General features: G+C 37.9%; 1 protein-coding gene across 3 annotated transcripts in view; it reads right to left on the reverse strand.

Annotated features, from left to right (window-relative positions):
* Positions 1 to 903: 903 nt before the first annotated feature.
* LOC113526350 (laminin subunit alpha-3) overlaps positions 904 to 13,804 on the reverse strand; it is a 106,087-nt gene continuing 93,186 nt past the window's right edge. For 2 of the 3 annotated variants that reach the window (XM_053233138.1, XM_053233137.1), the window contains exons 65-77: positions 13,524 to 13,641; positions 12,930 to 13,070; positions 12,186 to 12,316; positions 11,475 to 11,609; positions 11,218 to 11,335; positions 7,101 to 7,234; positions 6,796 to 6,976; positions 5,478 to 5,633; positions 5,198 to 5,363; positions 4,851 to 4,978; positions 4,111 to 4,204; positions 3,852 to 3,971; positions 904 to 1,624 (exon numbers count right to left, since the gene is read on the reverse strand). In XM_053233138.1, coding sequence (XP_053089113.1) covers positions 1,458 to 1,624; positions 3,852 to 3,971; positions 4,111 to 4,204; positions 4,851 to 4,978; positions 5,198 to 5,363; positions 5,478 to 5,633; positions 6,796 to 6,976; positions 7,101 to 7,234; positions 11,218 to 11,335; positions 11,475 to 11,609; positions 12,186 to 12,316; positions 12,930 to 13,070; positions 13,524 to 13,641 — 1,789 coding nt within the window. In that variant the 3' untranslated portion in view covers positions 904 to 1,457. Of the gene's footprint in view, positions 1,625 to 3,851; positions 3,972 to 4,110; positions 4,205 to 4,850; positions 4,979 to 5,197; positions 5,364 to 5,477; positions 5,634 to 6,795; positions 6,977 to 7,100; positions 7,235 to 9,880; positions 10,200 to 11,217; positions 11,336 to 11,474; positions 11,610 to 12,185; positions 12,317 to 12,929; positions 13,071 to 13,523; positions 13,642 to 13,804 lie in introns of those variants that run through there. The other variant, XM_053233139.1, reaches the window with a different exon arrangement.

Consider the following 13,804-nt stretch of genomic DNA (forward strand, 5'->3'; position numbering starts at 1 on the left):
TGAGTTTAAAAAAGGATGCTGTGAAAAACAAAAACCATTGAGTGAGCGACAGTTCTGTGGGTGGAAACGTCTTGTTGATAAGAGAGGTCAGAGGAAAATGGCCAGATTGGTTTGAGCTGCCAGGAAGGATGTAATAACTCAAATAATCACTCTTTACAAACGTGGTGAGCAGAAAAGCATCTCAAAATGCACAACACGTCCATCCACTTTCTGTACCGCTTATCATGCGTAGGGTTGTGGGGAGCCTGGAGTCTATCCCAGGGGACTCGTGGGAAACAGCCTGGATGCCAACTTATCTCAGGGCACAATCACATACACACACTCATTCACACACTATGGCAGTTCAGAAATGCCAGTCAGTCTACAACGCACGTCTTTGGACTGAGGGAGGAAACTGGAGTACCCGGAGGAAACCCTGAACCACGGCAAGAACATAGAATTGAATAGAATTATACATTAAGGATAGTAGCAGTATAACAGCAGGAAGTGGTAGTTCACTGATTAAGCTTCTGCTCTGGAAGGCTGTGAGTTTAAATCGGCGCACTCGCACTGGAGTGGGTGTCACCTGTTCTGTTTTGGACAGAAGTGAAGGAGTTTTGGGGCAGAAGAGCAGGTTTAACACACACGCTGATGTGAAAATAATCATACTGAATGTGATTTAAAGTTATTCAGCATTATGAACAAGCCTGCAGACTTTACTCAGTACATATAGCACACATCACACATACACAGCTTCTCTCTGTAGTGTTATTGTGATTCAGAAGCACTAAATCATAATGGACTAGTTTTCATACTTATCCCTTGATTTTATATATATATATATATGAGGTTTGCAATGAATTTTGGAAGTAGTAAAGGACCTGTAAAGAAAACAGTAGAGAAAACAAAGCTGAAGTATAGGACTGTGTGAGAAAAGTTACTTTAATTCTACACAAATTACAAGCATCACCAACAATATTACAAAAAAAAAATGGTCCATTATCTTACCTAATAAGTCTTTACACCAAATATAATAATATAATACAGCTTGTAGAAATGTAAATCAGGTGGTAAACATTACAATGGTCAAAGTTACAGTACAAAACCTCCATTTCACTTATCATAAAAGACTTAAATATTGCGTGTATAAATAGTGTGCAAACGAGACCAGCTAGTAAATAAATAGGTGGTATTACGCTTCAGGTCAATAAGTGAATTCATCCAATTAGAAGATACACGTAGATCTTTGTGTTCAGACAAATATCATCAGACAGCCTCTTGGAACTGAACAGTTTAGCTTTACCTCTTTCCACATTTATATAAATATGAGGCAAGTATATGACTTTTGTATCTAACAGTGGAAACATAGCTATTAGATAGGGGACTACAGGATGTAGTTGGGAAACACTGACGTAGAACACTATAATTACTCATGATTTCTGGTCTTACTCTTAAATCCTACAGCAGTGGAAATGACTTCACTGTGGAGAAGGCACTCTCAGGTTAGCTGGACACTCTCGCATGTTTACAGGTCCGAATACTGCGGAGAGCTTCTCGAACACCACCACATCCCTGTTAAAGACCATGTTTTGGAGACATCCAACGTAGGATTCAGTAATAGGGAGGAATGGGAGCCTTCGATGATCTGCAATACAGAAAAAATAATGATGACATACCTTAATATGTTTATGCTAACACTTAGTATTCATAAGGTTATATGACGCCTACATAAGCCCTTCATGCGAGTGACACAATTCAGCATTTTCATGGAGATTTATAAAGGCTTACTCCAGGCAAGAGTCTTTATGACAGCTTTCATAATTATATGTATATTATCATAACAACTGATTTTGGAGCTTATTGTATATCTGGTATGTGAGTCACATAATGATCATTTCAAACATCGAAAACTAAATTCGCTCTAATTAAGAGGCTTATACAATACACATTACGCTCATTCATGTGTCATGGCATAGTCATAGGTGTTAGAAACATCTTATGAATAATAGAATTCAACTCATTTTACTAAAAGGGCAAGAGAAAATACACATAACGGCGCTACGCCATGGCATTGTGACATTACTAAACTCTTATGAACAAAAATACATGTAAAGTTGTCATGAGGTTCTGACATCAATGTGTTATAACAACCTTATGTCAACAGACATCTATGTCTCGGGTATTAGTAATATTAGTAAATTTATTTTCATGATATTACTAATAAAATATTTTATAGAAACTGACAATGCAAGTGTTGAATCAAATAATAATAATAATAATAATAATAATAATAATAATAATAATAATAATAAATGCATACTTTATGTAAAATGCTCATGAAAATAAATGTATACAACAAACAATGGTGAATAATGCAACACATTACTAATAAAACAATACATTTTATAGAAACTACCAAAAGTGTTTAACCAAAAAGGTTTTGCTGCAAAATAAATAAATCAATAAATTTGCACTATTATTTGGCACACTATTATTTCACACATTGATTGGGGAGGGTCTTGGGGAACATTCTGACCAAATTTGGGCCAAGTGCTGCTGATGCTTTAGTGCCACTATTGGGTCAAATTTGGGTCTAATTTGGAAGTACTTTTATGGTTATAACTTTTGAACCATGTGTCCAAAATTTAAAAGCCAGACAAGATGAGTTCGACGCACCCTATGATGTCAACTTCTGCCTAATTATATTTTCTGCCATCTTAGATTTTGTCAATTTTTTTTTTTTTTTTGTTACTCCTACAATTTTTGTCCAATCATCAACAAATTTGGCCCATATCATCGTTAGAGTAAGCCTCATAAAAGTTTTCAAAAGAATTTTGATACACCAAACGGTTTGCCTGTAATGGGCCAACAAATCTGACAGTGAAGCCATCAAACAGGAAGTGAGACTGTATCTCAGCAACAACCTTGCACACTGACACAAATCCTGTTAGGCGTCTTCAGAACCATGCCCTGAGGCTATTCAACATTGTGGCAGTGCCACTTACTGGCCAAAAGTTACAATAACATGCCAAAAATGCTTCCATCCAAGTGCCTTTTTTGTTACTCCTCCTCCAAATTTTGTTTAATCTTCACCAAATTTGGCTCACATCATCTTAAGACCTGAACAAGAATTATCAAAGCAACTTTGATATTCAAAACTGTTCACCCATACCAGACTGGCACATGCCTCAAACAGGATGATAAGCTGTATCTCAGTAACACATTTGCATATTGTCATTAGACTTGACCTTCAGGACCTTGCCCTAATGTCCCCAAAATGTTTAATGACTGCACCATCTGTGGTCAAAAACTGTGACAACTTCCATAATTTTCCTAGTTAAATTTTAATAACTTGTCCTAAATTCACAGTTCTACATTCCCATGATTCCTTAGGAGAGGCTGAAGTGAATGCTCATCGGCATCTGAATTCCAAGAGTACTTCCTGTTTGCCAGTTTGAAATTCATTGAAACTTGTCTTACAAAAGTTATGAAATGATTTTTGATATTTTATAGTCTTCCTTATTTTATATACTTGAGTCTCTTTGCCTAAAGTTATGGCTCTGCTTTCCTGTGATTGCTTAGGCAACAACTGGAACACATCTGTGAATGTGCAGCTCACCAAGTCTGGGTACTTGGCCCCTGACAATGATCTTTGCAGCTTTAATTATGATTATTATGATGATGATGATGATGATGATGATTATTTTTATTATTATTATTATTATTATTATTATTATTATTATTATTATTATAAATACTTACGTAATGTAAAGTGCTCATGAACATAAATTCATAAAACAAACTTTTCTGGATTTTGAATAGTACACCCCTTTACTAATGAGTATTAATCTTTTTAATCCTCTTACAATTACCTGGAACGCCGCCCACGTAAACAGGGAATCTGTCCTTGGTAGGAGAAGACAAGCTCGGGCCGATGGTATACCTGCCCTCTGTGTCCACGTGCATCTCTACCACATTGTTCCGCTGGATAACTAACAGAAGGGAACAATAATTTGATCAGAAATCAGAATCGTAAAAATATAGAGAACCTTTCCATTTCTCATGTGCTAATATGATATTATTAATGATATTAATCCGTAGACAGTTATTGTTTCAGATGGAAGGATTTACCTGCGATTCTGTGGAACATGCCGTCACACAGAGACTGATTTGGCTGAACAGACACACTGAATCCTCCTCCGCCGTTACTCACCTGAGCCACCACCTGCAAGTCAAAGATCAGCGCTGTTCAGAACGTAACCCTCCTCCAGAGATTACTCATTCTTTCTTGTCTTGTCTTTCCATTCTTTCCTACCATCTCTATTCCTACATTCTTGATGAGGTGTTTCAGTGACAGGTTTCCCATTCAAGGCTGTGTTTTTACACATTGTTGTGTGAAAGAAGGCCAGCTATTGTTCCTCCAGAATGCAGTAGGAACACGCTCAGTTTATATATTGTGGCTACACTCATGGGCTATTTTATCTTGGTTATTTGTAGGTGGACAGTCACTGCATTCATCAGTGGAAAGGAACCATCAGTGAACTGATATAAGTTATCGTAAGTTTACTTGATAAAAGATCCAATGTGTTCAGACAAGAGGTACACTGACAACTGTGCATATGTTGCATGCTGTATAATAAACAAAGGAAGAGCTATTATGTAAGAAATACAAGTAAAACACTTCAGGACATGCTGTTATAGGAAAATAATCAACAACAGTTTGTTGTAATGCTCTGACATGATACAGAGTTACTGTTACCACACTGTAGTTGATTATTTTCCTATATGATCGAACTGAGGCAATCTGGAAGCTAGTTAACTTTGAGCCATAACATCCTGATTGGGGTCTAAATTTATAAAAAAGAGCTCACCTCTCCTTTCCTCATGAACACTGTGAGATGATGGTCGGAGTTTCCGACGTGCAGCAGGAGACCGCTCTGATTACTGGGACGCATCTCGAACACGAGCTCAAACTTCTGGCTCACTACAAATGATTCATCTGCACAAAGACAAGAAGTAACCCCTGTGTCACAAAAAGCTTTCTGTATGACGTGTCACATTGAAACAGTCGGATTTGCCTCATTTTATTCTAAAATATTTATTTGATTATGTTTGATGGGTACAAATCAACAACCCAAAGCTATACCAAATTAATGTGTCTACAATTGTAGGAATTAATTATACAGTGAAGTGATGGAAGAGTTTGACCAGGACTCACTAATGATGACGTGAGCTCCTTGGCCTGAGAAGTACGCCCCGCTTTCCATCTGCCCCTCAAAGCACAGACCCACACCACGATTCACTGCTGGTGCTGCCATCGCTGAGCCGTTCATCCTGAAATTGCGGACACACCCGACCACACCGTGCACCGGCAACATCTTCCACTAGAAATTAGAAATGAGCAAATATGTACGATTTTCCCCGTTGCAAAACCCTTTATTAATTCAGCTAGTCATTTTAACTCTTTTGTAACTACTAAATAGTGTGTGTTAAATCACCTTCAGATCAGCGTGTGTGTGTGGTGGAGGGCTGCCCAGGTAAACAGCTGTGCTCAGCTGGATGGACGAGCTCTCTCCTGGATTCAGCACACCGTCCTGGGCCCTCAGACCGTCAATCACCAGACGAAACCTGCGCTTCTCCAGACTCAGTGTTATCTGCCAGGAGATCATTAAGAGTCCCCATTCACATGGTTAACCTTCTGACCAGTTACTGAACTCTCTCCTAAACTTTTTTTACTATCTAGCCTTATAGATTAGATTAGCTTTTCTCAATTATCATGACCCCAGATCAATCTCATTTTGATTCAAAGATAAAAAAGTATACTGTAATGTTTAATATGAAAGCTAAAATGGCTGATTTTAAAGGTAAAACGCAATAGAAAAAATATTTCGTTATTAAATTGACTAATACATGTGATAAAGATTATTGATTTGCACTTCAGCTGACTCTCGGCTCATTTTGAACACCATGTGTGCTCTCGTAATTTGTAATTTTGAAAAGAGTTGAGAAATTCAGTGTGTATTAATAATAATTAATAAAGATTAATAAACTGAAGGGGCACCTTCTGTATATATGAGCCAAGGAAAGAAATATAAAAGATAAAAATCTCACAGAGGATGAGAATATAGGCTCATCATTTTTAGAGCCTTCAAGTTATTATTATTATTATTATTATTATTATTATTATTATTATTATAAATTTCACCGGAGTGACATATTTAGTGAACATCTAAAAAACTGAGTGGTAAAAAAATGGCAGAAGTCTAAGGCTGCACTTGAGGCCTGGAAAATCCCGTCTCCAGATGGGGTTCGATAATGTGTGAACATTTTTGGACCAAAATGTGTTTGAAAATCCCACTGCATCTGTGGATTTTAAATGTCACACTGATCTTTTGTGCCACTCCACCAAGTTTAGCACAACGCATTAATTTCTGACAATTAAATACTAAAAAAAATGTCATGAGCCTAATCAAAATAGCAACTCGTCAACATTAATGAAAATAGAGCCTTTTGTCTTTATGGCCTACTGTTAGCCCCAGTAGTTATTCACCTAGAGTCCTTCTAAAGTTCAGTTAAAATTGAATTATTTTTCTGTTTAATTACTCGTATGAAATTACATAACTAACCACTTCAGTTTTACATTTATGGGTCAGTATTAAATATTGCTGATTTATGACAATCCTACTGAGTTCTTCTTCCTGCTGGAAAGTTCCCTATCAGTACTCTTTCAGCAGCTCAGAACCCTTAAACACCAAAAGAAAAAAAACTTACGAAAACACGTTTTCTAAGATTGTACTTGTAAAGATGAATTCTAACCGTGTGCCACTTTCCATCGTTGTACTTCTCCCTGTTAAAGATTTCCCTCTGACGGTCAACTGACAAACGGATTCTTCCTTTGGACACATAAAGAGCCAGGTGGTACTTTTCCTGCTCGGCAGGAACGTAGAACAGCAGACCCTCTGCCGACTTCGTCCTGACATCTAAGGAAAAATAGGGCCTGTGGAGCAATTAATGCATGAGACAACACTCTGTCAACACTTGAATCCCACCATGATCTATTGACGTTGTTATGAACATCTGTATGTCGCAACATGTTGAGTGTTAACAGGAAGTGAACTCACCTGTGTGTGAGAGCTCTAGACGGCATGGTGTAGCTCAGACTGCTGGAAGCACCTGCGAGGTGAAAGGAATGTGGGATCGGAGTCGGGAGGAAGCAGCCAGAGACTCTGTCATCCTTTATCTCTTCTTTGCCGTCCTATAAACAAAACACGCGCATGAGCTTTGCGCTCAGGTTGAGCGTCCTTTCAAAGTTTATTTAAAAATTCTTCAGTCCAGCTGTGAATGTGAAAGTTCCGATATTTGATAAGGTTTATTCAGACAAACCAAATACAGTTTTTAGGATAAAAAACAAACCGTGATTCAGAATATAGAATATAGAAATATGTGACTGACTCTCATGGAGGAGTCGAACCTCTGACCTGTAGGTGCCACATAACCATGGCTTTGTTTTGAGCCAGCAATAACGTTAGTGTCCTGAATGTTAGTGTCCTGAATGACCGAACCACAAGCGGTCTAAGTACTAAGTAACTGGGTAACTGATGTCATGGTTTTTTATCAGTGCTGCAGTGTGATCTGTTCACTCAAACCACATTCAGTGGAACGCCAAAACTGGAAAATACATCATCATTGTGGGACATGGCTAAGGAGAGTGCTCCCATTCATTCATCTTCAGTAACTTCTTTTTCCTGGTCAGTGTTGCAGAGTCTGGAGTGTGTGAAGCTAATACCTGGAATTCATCCTGGACAAGACCAGAAGCTGTGATGTGAGAGGGAAAGCTGTATCGAGTGCAGGACTGTCTCTAATGTCTGCTCAAAAAGTTGCCAGAATAACCACTGTTCTTCTTTAATAAAGTCTTTAAAGTGGGTCTAAAAAGTCGCTAAGTTGGCCACATTGCCAGCTTCTCCTACTTACCTTTTATAGCGTCCTGGCTCCGCCCACTGGCCCTCCCACTACACAGATTCTAGAAAGTTCTAACTGCTTAGCAAATTGGTTACGTAGCATTTCAAGCAACTTCTATATGGAATATCAACAGAAACCCGAACTAGCTTTACACTCTTGAAATGGACAGAAATGATCACATTATCGACAATCAACAATTATTTTATCTCATAATCATAAACACAAACTACTACCATGAATTACATTTAGCCAAAAAGACAAAAAGGTTTGTTCTTAAATATCTCTTGCCAGAGCCTGCTTTTCATTCTTCTGTAGGATTTTTTGTCAAGGTACAGTCAGGCTTTATAATATCAAATAATGTGCTACATCCCAAAACCCAAACCTATGACTCCTGCTGTTGTCATGTGGCATACAGTTAGCCTGGAGAAGCTCTGATCTGCGTAGTTTAGTGTTTTCCTGCTAAAATAAATTCTATACTGTAGATCTTTCCTTCTAACACCTCTAACTGATTAATTGGTTCAGGAAGGTTACAGCAGGAAAATCAAAATATATGAAATATCATATTATATAAAGGGACTCCTGAACCAGGGTTGGGAATCACCAGGTATTGAAAGGTTATGTTGTGTGTGATTAACAAATCATTTGTAGCTACAATCAGTTTCAGAATGAGTTTTGTATAGTCATTGTCTGAACACTTAAACACACACACACACATTCACCCAATCATTCACACCTAGGGGCAATTTAGCATAACCAATCTACCTATCTGTGTGTTTTTTGGAAGCGGGAAGAAACCGGAGAACCTGAAAGAAACCCATGTGGACACGTGGAGAAGATCTGAACCTCCACTCAGACAGTAATCTGAGCTCAGGATTAAACTCAGGATCCTGGAGCAGTGAGGCAGCAACGCTATAACGATATAGCAGTCAGTCTTTTCCTTACCAGACCCTTTTTTTCTTTTTTCAGTCTCTGTCCCGAAGACTTTCCCATGTTGGAAAACTTAAAGTTTTACAGCTTTACCTCTGACTTTTAGAAAGCGATCACGCTGGAGACTCCTTACATATATGTTAAATAAAAATCTCATTACAGAAACATACTATACTATAGAAATATAAACATGTGATTTGTTTTACTGTCTGAACTTCTGATATAAAAAATTAATCAAAACCTGCTGACCAGTCAGATTAGTGAATTCAACAGCACCGTAGTATAATTCCTTTTGTTACCTTGCTTTTTAAGTTTCATTCAATTTTAATCATGTTAAACCATTCTCAGTTTAGCATTACGCCCCATACTTATGACTGAAGTATGGGGCATAATGCTGATTCCTGGATTAGCCCAAATATTTGGGCTAATTTCTATCTTTACAAGTGTCACAGTACCATGTATGCTGATCTGGATGCTTAAAGTCTTTTGGGAAATTATACCATGAGCATGTTATTGCAATTGGTAGAAAGTATAAATGTATCCATGATGAGTTTGTTCAGCTATACATGCTATAAATCTGTCTGACACAACACACACTCACACATCTTACTATCCATGTGAGGACCTTCCAATGACATGACTAATTCTATATTATATTGGAATCCAAATCTAACAGTAATATCAGTAAACAAAAAGAAACCTTTTGGCTCCCTTAGGTTTTTAAATAAAAAAAAAAAAAAATGTGAGGACCTTTTTTTTTTTTTCTTTCTAGTCAAGACCAGCCAAATGTCCCCACAAAGTAAACACTGTCAGATACTTCTATCTTTATGGGGACATCTGGTCCCCACTAAGATATAATACATATCCCCATCCCCCAAACACACACAAACAAGCACACACACACACACACACACACTTGGTAAGACTTAATGTTAAGAAGTGTGAGAAGACATGGATTATGAGAATATTAGCATGTTGATTGAATGGGGAAAAAAAGGAACAAATAATTCCCTCATTAGGTGAGAACTTGGTTAGAGTGTTTATTAGTAGTCCTTTATGTGAAACACACTGGTATTGATATTGACACTCGTACAAACAACAGAAACAAAAAGAAAATTCCAGAAAAATGTTACTTTTTCTCCTCTAAATGGCTGTGTTTATATACAGGTTAGGAATGGGAGAAATGTATATGTATCAGTGGAAAATGTTTACTAATGATAAAAATGTTCATGCAGGATGAGATTAGGCGTCTGGTTAGGCGAGTGCTGGTCTAAGATGAGACAAGCTGACACACATCTCCCTGTTAGTCCACTCTCTCAGGATCGTCTTCATCACTGGAAACAAAGCACACAACACACACACGTGAGCACACGACCTAGCAGCTTCAGTGCACACATGGACGGCATTCGCTGAGGCACAGCAATGTCGCACTATAATCGCAAACGGAAGTCTGTAATGAACACCGGGAACCTGTTTTAGCAACAAACAGTTGCTTAGTTATAGTAATAATATGCGTATATTATTTTCATAATGTAATTAATTACTTATAATAAAAAAACTCTATACAGTAAATGCATTACTATAATGTTTTGTTTTTTTTTTGATTATTCTCCTAGAAACTTCATCTAACTTCTTCTGTGAACTTTAAACCATCACAACATCAGACCATACTGAATGTATTTCTCGGATTTTTGATATTCAACACTTGCAGTCAAATTTGAAATTCGCCAAACAGGAAGATCTCAGTAAAACCTTGACGTATTGACACCAAACTTGGCACACATGTTCAGCAACATGACCCGATGTTAACAAACAAGTTTCACTTGCAGCTCCTGTGAAAACTGGAAGTGAGGCAACATCTCAGCAATGGCTTGACGTATTGCCATCAAATGTAGTATACCTCCTTGGGACGAAGAGCTGATGGTCCCATTGGCTTCTGATCTTCCTCATTCACTAAATGGCTGGGGTCAGGAAGTGCTTGGTCCCTTAATCGCTGCCTGCAGCTATATTTATACTTGGTATTATTGCTCTGCCAAAATCCTAGCTACTACTCAGTGCAAATAATTTAGTCAAAATAAGTTATGGGGTTAAATCTCTTGTTTTTATTTTCGTCTTTCAGTACTTTTAAATAAAAGCTCACCCATATTGTGAGATTTAAATCCTCTTCCACCATATTTTCTCTTTGACATGTTACACAGGGACATTTAACTGCACTCACTGCACACATCCTTAACTATACATAACATTTTCTGCGTTTTTGTATCCTTTTTATAACTGGACTGTATTTAGTCACCATATCATTGTTCTCTGTGCACTTGAGAAAGAGTACTCTGAAAGAGTGCAGATGCTTACCTTCTTCCGGTTGGCCCACATGTTCTCAGGCTGACGCTCGGACGTGCACTTATCCAGCACCACGTCGCCCGTCGAGGAAAAATCACTCAAGTCCTCTGGCTGGTACAAAGCATCGGACCTGCAAAACATAAAAGTTTGCATTATGTTGAACATAGAATTATTATTAATATTATTATAGTCTACGCTTGGACACTGTAAACTAGTGCACGGCACAAACAGATAAGAAGAAAGAGTGATGGGGTGGAACTGATGGTAACCTTCTCAGGTAGACGTTGGATATGCAGCCTGTGAAGGAGCCTGCGCCCAGAGTGACCTTATCGGAGAGGAATCTGAGATTGGGAGACTGTGTGATATCTTCTCCTTCGTCGACTTCGTCAATTCGGACCTCCAGTCTACAAGACAGGAGACGTTGAAGATATGAAGTGAAAAAGACTGATCATACTTTCTATATATAGATGGTGACAAATTAAGTAAAGAAACCATGATGCTTTCAGGGAGTTGTCCTGTATTATTATAATTAAGTAATTAACATAATAATCATGCTCTGTGCTATGTATAAAAATACCCAGCAGGCCAAGTTGACCTTGATTCTGCAAGGATATGGCAAAAAAAAAAGATCTAAATGACTTTGAAAGAGGATTCATCATTACGGCATGGGTGCGGAAGCTTCAGTCACAAAGTCTGCTCAACTGGCTGTGTTGCAACAAGTACTGTGACTAAACTGACATCCATACTTAAATCTATCAGAAAGATATTTAACGTCGGAGATGATTGTGCATTAATGCATTAGAATCTATGCCTATGCACACTGAAGCTGTTCCGGTGGCTCGTGATGACCCAATAGTCGTACTAAGACATGTTATGTTGGTTTTTCCTTTAATTTGTCACCAATCTGTATATATAAATAAAAAGGTTCTCCTCCTACAGTCTATAGGTACGGTATATACTATACTATACTCTATATTTACCTTCCATCCTTGCTGATGACAGTAACGTAATGCCATTCTCCATCTTGGTACTGTTTTTTGGATCTCCAAACACGGTTCTGGTACTTCACTACCACATATCCGTCCACCATCGAGAGCCCGATCTCTTTGCTCTATATCAGAAATCAGAGGAGAACAGCACTTTCAGTTGATTTGTTTCAAGGATTTTACACTCTTATACACTCAAATGTTTTATGAGCATGTTGTTTAGCCCCATGCCTTACTACACATCCCTCATCCAATGTCTTCTGCTTTTTGCTTTGCTTAAATATTTGCAGTGTATAAGTGGACTAATCCACCAACATTTACTGTATAAACGTCACTCCAGTACTGCAACATACTAACAGGTGACAACAAGCTCTGATTCCACTACTAAGATCTGTTTTACAAAATGCAAAAACTTTACTTCTTTAATAGTAATTATTCAATAATTTATTAAAATAGTTTTATCAGTTTGAGAAATCCTGAAATAAAATATGAATACATGAGCATCCTGTTCATTTACCATTCATCTTCTGCTTTAACCACATTATTTTATTTAAATTCCAAAGTATAATTGTTCACCTAATTGTTAAATCTTCATCTTTTACTGACTACTACTGATACAGACTCCATTAAAGTCAGTGCAATATTATTACACAGAACCGAATACATGGTAATGAACTTTATTGTATATACTAACCATGTATTTATACATGAATATGGACATTTAAGGAGAGAACTCACAGCCTGTTTGTTCTGCAGCAAAAGGCCGTCCTTCTCGGTGCTCTTGAATCCAAGCGAGAGCGTCAGAGCTCCATCCAGACTGAAGCCTGTGGGCGGAGAGTCCAGTGACCCACCCGCGCTGAACTCCGCATTCCTCAATGCCTGTAAAACGATAAAAAGGCCATAATGATTGATTATTTACAACTATTCTACAGCAGTAGCACAGCATGCTGGTCCTTGTTTCCTTTTTTATTAAAAAAATGCTGTTATTTAACAAAGAAAAATATATAAACATTTCTGTAAGGAGACTTTTATTTAATATTTTTGGAAGGAGTCTCCAGGGTCAGTGCTTTGTAACAGTCAGAGGGAAAGCTTCAACTTTTCCACAGCAGGAAATTCCTCAGGACAGAGGCCTACTACAGCTACTACTACACCTATTACACCAACAACCGCTATTACAACAACTAACACAACAACTACAACAATAACTACTGCTACTATAGCTACTAAAACTAACTACAGCCACTACCACAACTAGTTCTATGACTACCACAACTACCACCACTACTACTACAACTACCTCTACAACTACAGCTACAATTTGTATAAACTCACCAGTATCTTGCTGCTATAGCTCCGGCCAACGCCCACTTTATTCAGTTGAGATGGAGTTTTGCCACCAGCGTTCAATTCCTTCACATAGCCCCTCAGCGGGGGCACAGTGATGTTGTATCTATAAGAGGAATACAGTGATAATAAAGCAGACTTTTATTACAAGAATACTAGTAACCTGGTGGAATAGAATACTAGCAACCTGGGGGAATAGAATACTAGTAACCTGGGGGAATAGAATACTAGTAACCTGGGGGAATAGAATACTGGAATAGAATACTTGT

Source organism: Pangasianodon hypophthalmus, chromosome 4 (assembly GCF_027358585.1).
Source record: "Pangasianodon hypophthalmus isolate fPanHyp1 chromosome 4, fPanHyp1.pri, whole genome shotgun sequence".
Lineage (NCBI taxonomy): Eukaryota > Metazoa > Chordata > Actinopteri > Siluriformes > Pangasiidae > Pangasianodon > Pangasianodon hypophthalmus.